At 36.2% G+C, this 13,152-nt stretch overlaps 1 protein-coding gene across 2 annotated transcripts; it reads right to left on the bottom strand.

Annotated features, from left to right (window-relative positions):
• Positions 1 to 679: 679 nt before the first annotated feature.
• Positions 680 to 12,144, bottom strand: LOC131932488 (INO80 complex subunit D). Of its 2 annotated transcripts, none has more exons than XM_059289399.1 (11): positions 12,042 to 12,144; positions 10,503 to 10,777; positions 7,788 to 9,346; positions 6,564 to 6,672; positions 6,172 to 6,399; positions 5,864 to 5,961; positions 5,040 to 5,173; positions 4,599 to 4,767; positions 4,222 to 4,407; positions 3,709 to 3,819; positions 680 to 3,579 (listed from the first exon to the last, which is right to left on the bottom strand). In XM_059289399.1, exons 2-11 carry the CDS (start codon positions 10,742 to 10,744, stop codon positions 1,592 to 1,594), a joined length of 4,824 nt encoding a protein of 1,607 aa, XP_059145382.1. In that variant the 5' UTR covers positions 10,745 to 10,777; positions 12,042 to 12,144; the 3' UTR covers positions 680 to 1,591. The 2 variants fall into 2 exon arrangements, with proteins under 2 accessions (XP_059145382.1, XP_059145383.1); XM_059289400.1 differs by lacking the exon at positions 12,042 to 12,144 and adding an exon at positions 11,892 to 11,935.
• Positions 12,145 to 13,152: the final 1,008 nt, after the last annotated feature.

The raw sequence follows: 13,152 nt of genomic DNA, 5'->3' as shown, positions 1-13,152 counted from the left end.
CTTTTAAAACAAAACAATAAATGTACACATTTACAAAAACTTATTGTAAGTTAATATTTTTTTAGTTTTGGAAAAGGGAGAAAAACAAATGGTAACAATCTGCATGAAAGTGCAGTATTACAGTTTAAATAAGGGTATATATATTGTGTGCTCTATAGAGGGATTCTAGGAAAATTATTGGTCCTTTCAGATACAATCAATATAGTAAATCTAAACTAGAATCCTTGAACTCTTAACCACGTACAGGTAAGAACTCAAATCTTCTAAAAGTACACATTACAAGCTGTTCCAAAAAGATCACCTGTGGCAGCAGCTCACCTTATCCTTGTAAGGCAAATATTCATAGAAATAATTGACAAACTGCTAGGTAAAGTTAAAACTCCAAATTTTGAAGCCTGGACTCCAAATTAAAAAACTAGAAGATGTCAATTTTATCCTTATCAAAATATTTCAGTTGCTCACACAATGTATGATAATCCCTTCTAATTACCTACCCTGTTGTACACACAGAAATTGAATAAATTTTTTGAGTAAAAATTATTTTGAATACATGGCAAAGAAGTGGACATAAAAAGAGTGCTTAAATGAATGTGTACCAACAGTAGCAGCATTCATGCCATGTAAATACAGCTGTAGCCAGTCCAAAAACAAGGCTAAGCTGGTTTCACCTACACTTATGGGTGTATGTAAATTAATTCATGCTACTTTTATTCAAAAACTGTTTTTGAGTTTATATCAATAAATACTACTTTAAAAAATATTTTAACACAAATCTGTCTTTATAAAAGTCATAACATACTTTTAAAAAGACGACTAGGTTGTGTAAGCAAATAATTAATTATATGGAAGATATGCAAATTTTACATTAATAAAACCTTTTTCTACAAATATCAATAAAATTTTACATAATAATTGTGTGCAGAAATCAATACAAAAAATTTATTGACATCTTAAGGTCCTTGTGGGATTAAGAAATTTTGTAGAAATATTACAGACATTTTATTACTTTTTGTCAATCTTACAATGCCCTGGTTTTTATGATTTATTGAACCCATCTAATTTACATTTAAAGCATAGGCACCAAGAACTGACAACACAGGCACCAAAAATTTGCAAATGATATCAAATGATAAGTCACTGATTCCTGAATTATCACAGAAAATGCATGGACTTAATCGGAATACACCAAGATATAATGATAAAAAAAATATTTTAACCAACATACATTCTATGCACAATTTATGGATTGGCTGCTGACAGGTTATTGGAACTAAACTGTTATGTTCATCATGTAAAAAATTTGTTTTGCAATGTTTGTCACACACAGAGGAATATCCATATAAAAACTGACTATTTCATCTAACAAAAATTAGTAAAATTTTAATTGCAATGTATAAATAAACAAGATAAGAAAAGATATAAAGAAACATGCCTGTGTATTTAAGAAAAGCAATTCAGAAGGACCTACTACTTTTTAAAGTTGAATTCTGCAGTCTTGATAGGGTCAATTTCATAGTTGGTAAGCCTTGAATTAGACAAGGCCTTAATAAAAACCCAATATTTTTACTGCCTTGGTTGACCAGCCTTGAATTCATGAGGATCCACTACTTTTGAATGTTGTAGTTGGTAGGCTTTGAACTAATCCAGGCAGAGATACTGGATTACAAACTACAGGAACACCAGCAGCACTTGCGAGGGCAGATATCCTTGCAGCTTCTGCCGCAGCTTTTGTTTGCTTATTTCTTGCACTGCCCTGACCAGCAGGGCTAAACCTGTTAGAGATTTGGTTCCGAGTGGAGCCCGGGCCAAATGGTAGGCCATTTTGTAGCGTGATGTTGGTTGTCATGGATGCTTGTGGGGCCCACTGTTGCCTCTGGGACATAAGAAGCTCTTGATGCAAATTGCTGGATGACTGAGAGGAGATGGCAGTTGACAGCTTGGATTCTGCCGAAGATGAATGTGATTTTAGAGGCAATGAAAGAGCAGGCGATGATGGCAAAGTCATAGGTGTGGGGAAAGTATCTGGCAGCGTGTGCCGGACTGTGGTCGGAACACTTTCCATTGGTGAAGGATGAAGGACAGTCACGGAGATAGACTCATTAGGTCCATTGCTATCCCCAAGTAGACTGTGACGTATCGTAGTTGTGGACGTTAGGGTGGAGGAAGAGTTGTGGGAAGAATCTGCAGTTAAAGAATAGCGAACAGCGTTACTTGTGCAAGAAGACTGTGACACTGAATTTAACATGTCATAAGAGCCTGCACTGTCAGGCAATGCTAGTCTACTCTGGCTGGCCTCAGATAGCAAGTTGTTACAAACTGGCAGTGTGAGCTTAACACCGTCAGACTTTTGAGAAAAACTGGTGCCATCGTGCTGTAGGCCTGGCAAGGTGAGCCTCTGTTTATTAGATGTCTGTACACTTGTTTTAGGGGAAGCCGGGGCCTTATCATGTGGTCTCAGGTTCCTGTTAGTTTCCTGTAATGTCAGCTTGCTGGCGTTTGATGTTTGCAGCAAGTTTCTAACTGTGGTAGAATTCTGCTGTAACAGCTGCTGCTGCAGATGCTTTTGGTGGCTTGTATGGGGTATCACAGATGGGGTATCCAGCTTAGCCTTCTTGGCTTGAGAAGGTAATGACAATGAATATGACATTTCTGATGATGGTTGTGATGAAGGCAATAATGAGTTTGAATACAGTGAAAAATTTTGATGCTGTGGCCCAGAACTTGCTCTTGAGTGAGCATTAATTAATGGTAACGAGGTATTATTAAATCCTTGAGTCGAGCCTGACTCTAAATGAACAACGCCTCTTCCAACTTCCAAATTCACTTGTGATTGAAGAGGTGCCATAGAAGCACTATTGCCAATTGCTGAAAGATATGTTTGGCTGGAGCCTGCATACAAGTTTGATGAAGTGGAAGCAGGTGTTGATTCTGTGGGTAAATGTCGAATCCCAGACTTTGAAGTTGAGAAAGAATCAAGACCAGAGATGTGGTTGAGGTTGAGTCCAGATGATTGTTTGGCAGCCAGCTGGGACCTGGTCAGACTCTCTATCTGTCCATACACAGCATTCAGATCTGCTGTAAGTACAGGAGGCATGTCTTCCATGGTCTGGACTGAATTGGATGAGATGGGGGTCTGCTGTTGCTGGGAAGTTGGAGTCATTTTATGACTGTCAAGGTTTCTGTAAGAAGACATGGTAAGGGAAGCTGTAGTTAGCAGTGGCTGTTGGTAGTTGCTGTGGAGCACAAAACTGGAGTTCTCTGAGGCCTGCATGTTCATCATCTGATGGTCAACAGCACCAGTGCTGGTCAGGTCAGATGTTTCTGCCATATGTGAGCCCAGGGTCATTTCCATGGCAGTGGTACCCTGAGCAGCACTGCTGGAATCTGTGATGAGTCCAGCATTGTGGGCTAGTTCTGCATCAGTCTGGAGGTTCTGGGCCAGCACCATTGCCAACTGCATGGACTCTTCTTCTGACATGGTCCCTGTTAACAGTTTTTCTAGAGCGTCCCGCGCTTTGTTAGCTGAGTTTAGATCTAAACATAGATGATCAGCATCTTGATCTGGTTCACCATTTTTACCTGATTTTAAAAAAAAATGTCATATTATTATCTACAACATGATAAAGATCTAAATTAACACATCTCATTTTTTTAAGCAAATGAATAAGACTAAGCTATACAAATTATTACATGACTTAATAAACTGACCAAACAAGTCCAATTCATCGAACGGCATTTTGTTAACAACTTCTTGAAAGTCAGATTCCTCCAACAGACGAGATGCTTGTTCAAGTGGAAGCTCAAATGGTTTGTCAAAATCTACATGGGGATTAAAAGTAATTAAACAAGTTTTTTTTACACTCAAATATAAACTTGGAATAAAATGTGCAGCACTAGCACCTTGTAGTGTTTAAGTATTTAAACAAACATGACAGAGTAGTAGAGAAGGCTATGACCAATATTAGAGTTAAGAGATATTTATGAACTGGCAGTCCATTGGACAAACTACGTAGAGTTCATGTTTAAATGCAGGGTAGTGTAATCAGCAGGCCTTAATTTCCTTAACTAGTGCCAAGTAACAATTAAAGCTGGCTTGACTTAGGAAATGTGAGCTTGCAGTAAATTTAACTTAGCTTAGCAGGCCATAAGTAAACACAAATATCTAACTATTTTTAATTTATTTCTGAACATTATTTGCGTGATAAACATTCTAATCACTACCTGGTGATAAAGATTCTTCAAGTTCAAGGCTGAGGTTTTTGCTGTTGCCCTTCATGTCAGGTGTGAACTGGGAGACAAGGGTAGACGACTGCTGGTGTGGAGTAGTGGGTTGTCTCCCTGGAGGAGATTCCAGCCCTTCTTCAGGTTTTGATGTGTCTATACTGGTCACATCTACATCTGAAAGGGCTGTTCACAAGAAAATTGGACAAAAGCATTACTAAAGCTGTTCACTAGAACATTGGACAGTTACATAACTTAGGCTGTCAAGGAGGGGGGAGTTAAAGTTGACCTTCCATAAGATTTTTTTACAAAAACAAAAAAAGCAGACTCAAAACATATTATGACAGTGCTTGTGTGGTGAATTAAAGATAACTTACTTGATTCTAGACCAATAGAAACAGGAGGGGGCAAAGGTTTCTGAGCTTTGGTATATTTGCCTTTCTTTTTCTTCTTTCCTTTCCTGGGAGGTCGGGTGAGTGCAGGTGGTTTAGATTTTTTCCTTGGCTTCTTCTTATTCTCTATCTCCAACTGCTTCTGATAGTTATCCTGTAGGCAGACATTGTATTTAACTATAAAGTAACGTGAACATTCATTTCAATTTTTTTTAAATTCACACACTGTCATGTTTTGATCTGTTATCATGTCACATGCTGCAATTCACTGTTTACAACATTTTTTTGTTAGCTGTATTTTTTTTGTCAAAATTATTCCAATGCATAGTCAGATGCTACCATCTTACATAGAGTAAGTAAACTTCATAGTTTCAGTAATTTATATTAGGAAGCTATTACTGCCATAAATGTAGGTGAAATACTCACAGCTTTAGCCGCATGCTCCTGACACAATGGCAGCTCATGGCGGAGGTCAAATGACGGCAGACAACACTGAACGTTATTGGCAAACTTGGCGGTGCAGAAATCAAACAACTGCTGATTGATATTATATGTAATGTCTGGACACAGTCAAGGCTAATAATAATAGATGTAGCCACATAATTATTCTAAAGTTTGCTGAGTTAACATTCTAATAGAAGCACATGATAGTTTTTGAGTGTGCAGGATCTCAATGGAAGTACAAAAAATGCTACATGTTTTAGACCAGGGGTTTCCAAACTTTTCAGCCCGAGGGCCGCATTGACTATCAAAGTTCAGTTCGGGGGCCAGTTTCTTCCAGGCATGTCTTTGATTTTTCTGGGCAAAGTTCCTCAGCCATCACCAACAAATGTTTTTTCCGTGGACAAAAAGATCTCCACGGGCCGAATGAGAGGACCTCGCGGGTCGCATCCAGCCCGCGGGCCGTAGTTTGGAGACCCCTGTTTTAGACTCAAGAAACTAAGTATCCTCAGAGTTGCATGTACCAAACAGTAGGCTAGAAAACAGAGTTTTCAAAGCTGTCATTAGGTTAAGCTCAAGATAATCCTAAAGAATCCTCCTGAATTTAGGACTTACTGATTAACAAACTTCATAATGCTGCATCAACTATAACATTTAAATCAAATGTATCTAATACAGCAGGTCATCTGCAACATTAAAATGTCATCAGCTCTTAAAAGATTATACACACAATATGTCTAAACAGTAAGTAATTCAAATAACAAATGAATAGTATCTACCAAACCATTACAGTAACAGAGAAAGGATACGCTTAACACAGTGGTTTGCATATGGCAAACATTGATTGGTACATTGTCCTTCCTTTTCACTTTTGTTGCAGCATGTTTTAGACCATCTTTTTCTTATCCTGAAATAAAAATTGATGAACATGTGATAACCATTCCTAAAATAGAACATTCTTACAAAATTAGCTATAAAATAAGATTAAACTATTGACAGATTAAGTTCATAATGATAAACATTTCAAATAAAAATCAAAATGTTTGGGTGGTTTGTAGAGTACAGGCAATGTTGAGGGACAGAGGAAGATAGTGTAAGAATTAAACTGATGACCCACTTCTTCTTAGACCTCTTAAGATGGGTAATCTGCCACAATGCTCTGACCGCACAAGCTGCACCATTGCGAACAGTGCGGATGAGAGCTAAAGTTGCCTGGTTGCTGTTCTCTCTCAGAAGTTTGTTTGTCTTATAGGCATTTTTTGCTTGACACCACTGTCGTCTAAGCCGTGTTTTCAACAGTGATATCTTAGTTGGTCTCATGCCCATTGGAACATCATTTTCTAGTCTGTAATTTTTAAAAATGTTACTGGAAAATGAAGCAACAAAATGAATAAATAGCAATCTAAAAAAAAATATGTTATTACTCAGCAGCTAAAATGAAAATGTGGTTTACATTAACTTCAAATCAGCAGCTGAAACGTAATCATGGATTAAGAGGTCACTACTTACTCATCATCACTGTCTGCTTCATCATCAGATGATGCAGAAAAAATCTCTCTTTGCCATGGCAACATGTCAATATCCTCATCTTCACTGTCATCATCTGAGCTACATAGGTCTAAGAGAAAAATAACATGAGATGTATAAAGAGACCAAAGTTTGTTTTTTTCTTTCAAGAGTCAAGTGTGTAATGTGTAGAAATTAGGTGGTTCACAATATAGGATGCAAAATAATAAAACTATGCCACAGCAATAAAAAAAAAATTCAGATGTAAAACAGTAAGTTGTAAGTAAATTCAATAACCTCCGCAATGGAAAGCTAATAAAATTATTCCTAATTCATTAATCTCTAAATGGTTGAAGTAAAGTTATCAGTTATAAATAGTGATTTAGGTACAGGTAAGGTAGTATAGCTAATTGAAAAGGGCTAAAATTTGCTAGTTTTTACTTAAGTATACTATACATTTATACAATTATGAATTCAAGTCTTGTCAAGGTTTTTTTTATCTTAAAACCGACTGTTAGGATGCAGGAATTAGTGAATGGTGCTTAAGTCAAGTTATTCATGTTTAATAAGACAGGGCTTGTGTTATAAAGAGGCTTTAGATTGACTAGGTAAAAACATTTTTTGCAATGCACATTTTAAATCTGTGTAGGCCTATGTTATGTTTATCATACAAAGGTTAATAATCATTTATAATTATTTTTTAAAGAATTAATAGATTATGCAATGCTTGAGGGGTGTATTATATTCCAAATAGTGAAATAACAAAGGAATTACAACAAAACAAGGAGGTAAGAGTGTCAAAACAGATAGTGAGTTCACTTTTAACTCTCTGTTTCTGTAGTTTAACTTTAACCTATAGTTAATGTAGTGGTATAGATTCTCAATGTTCACTTACAAATCCAATTCCCAATTACTAAGTTATTTAATGATTTTAATGTCCAAAGAGCTGATTTAAAAACATCTGGTAGCAGTCTACCTGTTTACTTTATTTATGTTTTTGATTAAAAAAAAAACAATTTGTAGAATAGAATTGATGAAAAAGTTTTTCCAAATATTTTAAAAGTAGACAGATCTATATTTTACTGAAATAAATGCTTAATTAAAGTATTTAGAGGTTTATAAGAATCTATAATTTAAAAATTAAGAACGAAGAAGAAGAAGAGGTTTATACGAATCTATAATTAACTGCTGTTAGAACAATAAATAGAATTTGAAGAAATGACTTACATGGCCCCACCATGCAATGGCTGCTAACCCTCCTCTTAGCATAGAATGAGTAGAATTTGACAGCTAAATCACTCCTAAACTTTCTCTTAGCTTCTTTCTCTGATAAAATCCCATTTAGTTTGTGTAACTTTACATGTGGTACAGATGCTCTGGGAACTGCACTCAGCTGCACCTTAGGGACAGGTACACTGGGTAACACAGGCGTGGAAACTTTTTGTTGCACTGCAGGAGGCACATAAGGCGGTGGTGGAGGTAAATTTAGATGGGCAGCAAGTGTGTTTGGTGAAGGAAGCATCGCTGAAGGTGTGACTCCCATGGAGGGATCTACACCCAACTTAGAGTTTATGTTCAGTAGTGAGAAGAGATCAACATTTGAGGGAGGTAGTGGTGCAGTTATGTGGTTCTGTAGCTTGAGATGAGCCCCGCTGGTAACACCAGATGAAGGAAATGAATAACTTGGCGTAGAACTTGTGGTAAATGACGCAGAAGTCTGTGATAAAAATGAAGTTGATGATGGATTATTCTGATGATGCGTAAAGTTTAATGAGGGTATTGATGATGGTCCTGAAGGTCCCACTTGTGTAATGGCTGTTCGTTGTGGAGATGAGTTAAAACTTTCCAGTACACAGTTTAAATTTGTCTGTGGACTAAAGGCACTGGCTGGAAGATCTGATGAGGCTAAAGAAGAGGGTGTGGATAGTGTAGATGATCCTGGGTAGGGTGGAGGAAGTCTTGGAGGGGTGTGGACTGTCAGAAGCCTTTCAGAAGTAAGTCCCATATCACCAACTCCACTGTTTGGAAAGCCTAAATTGTCTTGGGCTGCCAATGTAGCAAGAAACGAGGTGTCAACGTGAGGTAGAGGAGGAACATCTTGGCTTGAACGCACATGCTCATATCCAGATAGGGAAAAAGTGGATGTGAAAGGTGGAGCTGGGGCAGCTTGAGGACTGAAGGTATGGGAAGATGCTGGGCTTGGTCCTGGACTAGTGCTGTGTTCTGGGCTTGACAACTGCAACGGACTCGAGTTCGAATCTGTCTGACTTAATTCTTGAGATTTGCGCAACTTTTCATTAATTTTGTTCTGTGCGATTTTTGTTTGCAATTTATTCATGGTCCTTGAGCTTCTTGCCCGACTCTTGGATGTCACTTTTGGTTCAGGTTTTGCTCTCATTTTTTCTAGTTTCTCTGCAAGTTCAGGATAGTATTTTGCTATGGTCGAACCTCCAGACATACTCAGCCCACTAGTGCTGATATCACTGGCAGATCTGACAAACCCTTGCCCTGATTGCAGAGACTTGCCTAAAACACTATCAGATGTGGAAGAAACTGAGGACGCAACAGTTTTGTTTTCAGCTGGCCCAACATCAGGAAAGGCATATGGATCATCTGGGTCCTCAGCAGATGTGGCAGGTTTGATGGGAGGCACACTGTCCTTTGAGAGACAAAATTTTGTTTTTCCAATCACAGGAGGCTGCTTGGTCTCTATTAGTTGTTTATCTTTCTTCTTACGCTCCTTCTTTGGTAACATCCCCAGTACTTGCATGTGGTTGTTGCAGTACCTAAACAAAAATATTTGATGGTTAAAATCAAGCATAAACAGTATTTTCATAAATTACATTTTGGTTTATTTTAATTTTAACCGTAACAATATGTCACGGATGTAATCCACTCACATTTATTTTTAAATTTCTGCTAAGGTGACTGCTAAAATAACTGCTAAGTCAATGGACAACATTCTGATAGTATTAATAAGTAACCTTTCTAAAACAGGTTAAGGACAGTGATCGTAATATCATAAATAAATTCTGCAACTTGCTTGCTGTTCTAGGAAAATATTTATTTTTGTAAACCATTAATGAAAAGAGAACAAGAATACAAAGGAAAGGCAAGTTTCAACTAGCACTAATATTTTTTATAGAATTTTGGGAAATTTTCTCACCCAACACATGTTGGTCAGTAATAGCATCACAATTGATGCACCACACTGACACCCCATTATGCTAAAGGTGCTTTTTTTAGAGAATACAAACCATACAAGTATGGCATTTGGCCATCTAGATTTTTTTAGGCAAGTAAAACAAAATATATTAACTTCAAAATGTAGTGGTTAGCGAACATTTTAGATTAGGGTGCTCTTGCAATCTACAAGGATTTTTGTGGTTTGTGCATTTTATTTTAAAGATTACAAGGCAAGTCATCACAGCGAAAAATAAAGAATAATATGCGGCTGCCAAGTGTAAATATTTGAGGAATATGATGGAATAGTTTTAAAAAATTACCCCATACAGAAAATTTGACTAGCGTTAACTATGTGAACATTAGGGGGTTGTTCATAAATGATTCTTCTTTGGCTGATTTTCACCTTATTCCACACATCACACAAGCCAGGATCATAACCCAAAAATACACCCCACCCCACTTAAAGAACATATTTTTATAATTTTTTTTTTCGAGAAATAAAAAAAGTATCCTATGTCACATTTCTTAACCTCCCTACTCACTCTTACATTCCTTAACATCAAAATTCTCTATGCCTCTAATGAGTGCTGTCAATAAAGACTTTAAAGACTATTTTATGTCATGGCATATAATGCAAGAAGTATTTTTTTACTTATAATTTGCAATAATTAAAAGCTTGTAGTCATCTAACATTAACTTTATCTTGAATATTTTGCAATTTCTATGTTTTTATATCCTAAGTTTAAAAGCATTTACCTCCTTTCTTCATGTTTTGGTATAGCCTGTGTGCACATCTGATTGCTTGATTTTGCAACATATGCACATCTTTTAAATGGTGCATTAGGGTCTTCCAAAATATGTCTAATACAAAATCCGTATCCATTAAGACGTCTCTGATTGCACAATTTGCCACTGAAAGAGCATAGGAGCTTGCTGTCTGAACTTGAATAGTGAATGTTTTTTCCTTCGTACATTGTACGCTGCAGCCTATGGCACATTCATCAATCATACCCTAAAAAGTATGTCATAACCTGAAAATATGAATCAAAGTTTCAGTTTACATCAATAAAGTGCTGACTATAATAAAAATACACATAATTAAGACAAAAAGGCTCAATTACGTTGAATTAATATAGGATGATAACAAACATCATAGTGAAAGATTTTAAAGTGATTTAATTATATAAATATCTAAACAATATTCAGCTCATTTGTAACAACAAAAATCTAGATCTGTATATGGCCTCTTATTATTAAGTTGACTTAGGCCTAAATTATGGGAATTTTTTTGACTACTCCTGTTGTTTTGAACACTTTGGTAGAACGACCAGATTCATTAATTTCGGCAGGATCTTAAATCAAATCTATTTGGAAATTAGAAACAGTCAAACAAGTCACTATACAAACCAATAGTAAAGCTCCCTTTCAAACCTGACGGTCTACGAGGCAAGTGAGGTAGAGTTCACTTGTTTCTGTGACCTCGGCACATGAAGGGATAGTGTGCTGAGCACTATGCCCAGCCGCCTTTACTTACCCTAACTTGAGTTAGGTACCCATTAGGGACAGTCTACTGACTTGGACCCGGATTTGAAGTCGAGACTAATGGTTAGCAGTCCAGCTCTCTACGACTAGCCCACTCTATCCCATATACAAACCAATACAACAAGAAAATAGTCTTATTTGTAAACTGTCAATGTTTTGAAATGTTTTGTTTATAGATCTAGATATCTAGATTTCAGACTCTAATTTCAGAATCACTAAACTAAAAAAGAAATAATGTAGGCCTAGAGGGGATGTTTGAAAATTTAGTAATTTCTGTGTTTAGGGCTCAGAACAACAATATAGCATTCAGTTAAGAACATAAAACCCAACTCAGATTATATAAAAATTAAGTTTTAATAAACGTAAGTTGTATTTTTAAGTTAATAGACTTATTTTTTAAGAGATGCAAGATTTGTTTTCAAAATTGTAATAGTCGAAAATAGGTGCACTTAACTTGGCAAAGTATTTTGAGTTATTTGAATGGCAATATACAAGGCAATTTAAATATTATTGATTGGCTTATGATGATGGCATGTGCTCTTTGTGTTAAAACAGCAATATGTGTGTTTATTGTTATTTGTGTGTTATTATTTGTATTTTTACCATTCTTGGTTTGTTGACAATTCACACTTCCGCGATTGTTACTCACAGCGGAAGTGCGATAACCAGTTTCTAATGCTACGGCAGATTCACCGAAAATAGTGTCGTAATCCAAATTTGCCCTTGAATATTAGACTACAAAATCTTTCTTACCATGTTTTGTAACGTAATAATTAAAACAAATATTCAATGCAGTTATATTTGACCAAGCAAAAAGGTCTCAACCAAAATGGCGGCCAGAATTTGCGTGTAAATTTATTCCCCTTAACACAAAATAGTAGGGGGTTCTAGAGGAGAGGTTCGGTCATGTTGATTTGTTGGAGGTCAGAAAGAAAACAAGAGGATTTTAATGATAGCAAACAATTACGTGTTTAAATATATATTCTTTGTGTACATTTATGAATGGTTCCCTCGAGAAATTCTTAAAAATACATTATAAATTGCGATTCCCAAAATATGCGTAGTTATTTACATCATCCCTCCGCACAAAAAGTAGATTGATATAAACGCCATTATAAATATATTGACATTAATCTTTACTTCATGACCACTTATGTTCATGAAAATTCTAACTAGCAGTAATTTGGTTTAAGGATTTTAACACAGGGCCTCTTGTTTTTTAATTAGTACAGCACCTATATCAAATCGCAAGTAGTACCGGCGACAAATCTTGCGTGGCTTTGAGCCACACGGCGCAGGCTCGCTGCATCACCACCTTTTGATCAGATGCTATTTTTAGTAACACCTATACCTCAGACACTGCACTCTTTCAACGCTTAATTAAACGTTCTTAAAAGCATTGTATAGTTTGAAATAGAGATGAAAAATGTCAAGTAGTGATTCTTGTTATGTACTATGTAATTTTTAAAAGAAATTATTCTCGTTTAGTCAAAGATTTTGCAATCTAAAATTAACTGAAAAATAGGGCTTTTTCGTAAGCTTTTGACCCCAAGACCGTGAAAAAAGTAAGTGTTCTGATTGGTCTAAATGGGAATACCCCTGTGTAGCGTGTTCACTTATTGGTTGTAAGTAGTGCGGGAAAAATTGGAACACGGTGATCTTGTAAGATGCATGGTCGTTAAGTTACAGTAACGCTTACACGCTTAGAAATGATTACACAATGCCACATTTTTTTTTAATTTTCATATTTAACTATAAGTAAACTATTTTATTTGCTTGAACGAGAGACCGTTAAAAAGATAGACTTAGAATTGTGTAGCATCTGGTGATTTAAATTAGTCACTGTAAATCGATATTGAAGAGA

The sequence above is a fragment of the Physella acuta genome, unplaced genomic scaffold (genome assembly GCF_028476545.2).
Source record: "Physella acuta isolate Inbredline_101_S28 unplaced genomic scaffold, ASM2847654v3 ptg002188l, whole genome shotgun sequence".
NCBI lineage: Eukaryota > Metazoa > Mollusca > Gastropoda > Physidae > Physella > Physella acuta.
Note: the sequence above shows the minus strand (reverse complement) of the source record. Positions and strands in the feature narration are given on the sequence as shown.

What these genes read in the sequence shown, in the direction of transcription:
- LOC131932488 (XM_059289399.1), bottom strand. Translation starts at nt 10,744, where the DNA reads ATGTGCCATAGGCTGCAGCGTACAATGTACGAAGGAAAAAACATTCAC. An exon ending in TGCAAACCACTGTGTTAAGC is followed by an intron (nt 5,174 to 5,863) that starts GTATCCTTTCTC and finishes GACTGTGTCCAG; the next exon opens with ACATTACATATAATATCAAT. An exon ending in TGAAGAATCTTTATCACCAG is followed by an intron (nt 3,820 to 4,221) that starts GTAGTGATTAGA and finishes ATCCCCATGTAG; the next exon opens with ATTTTGACAAACCATTTGAG.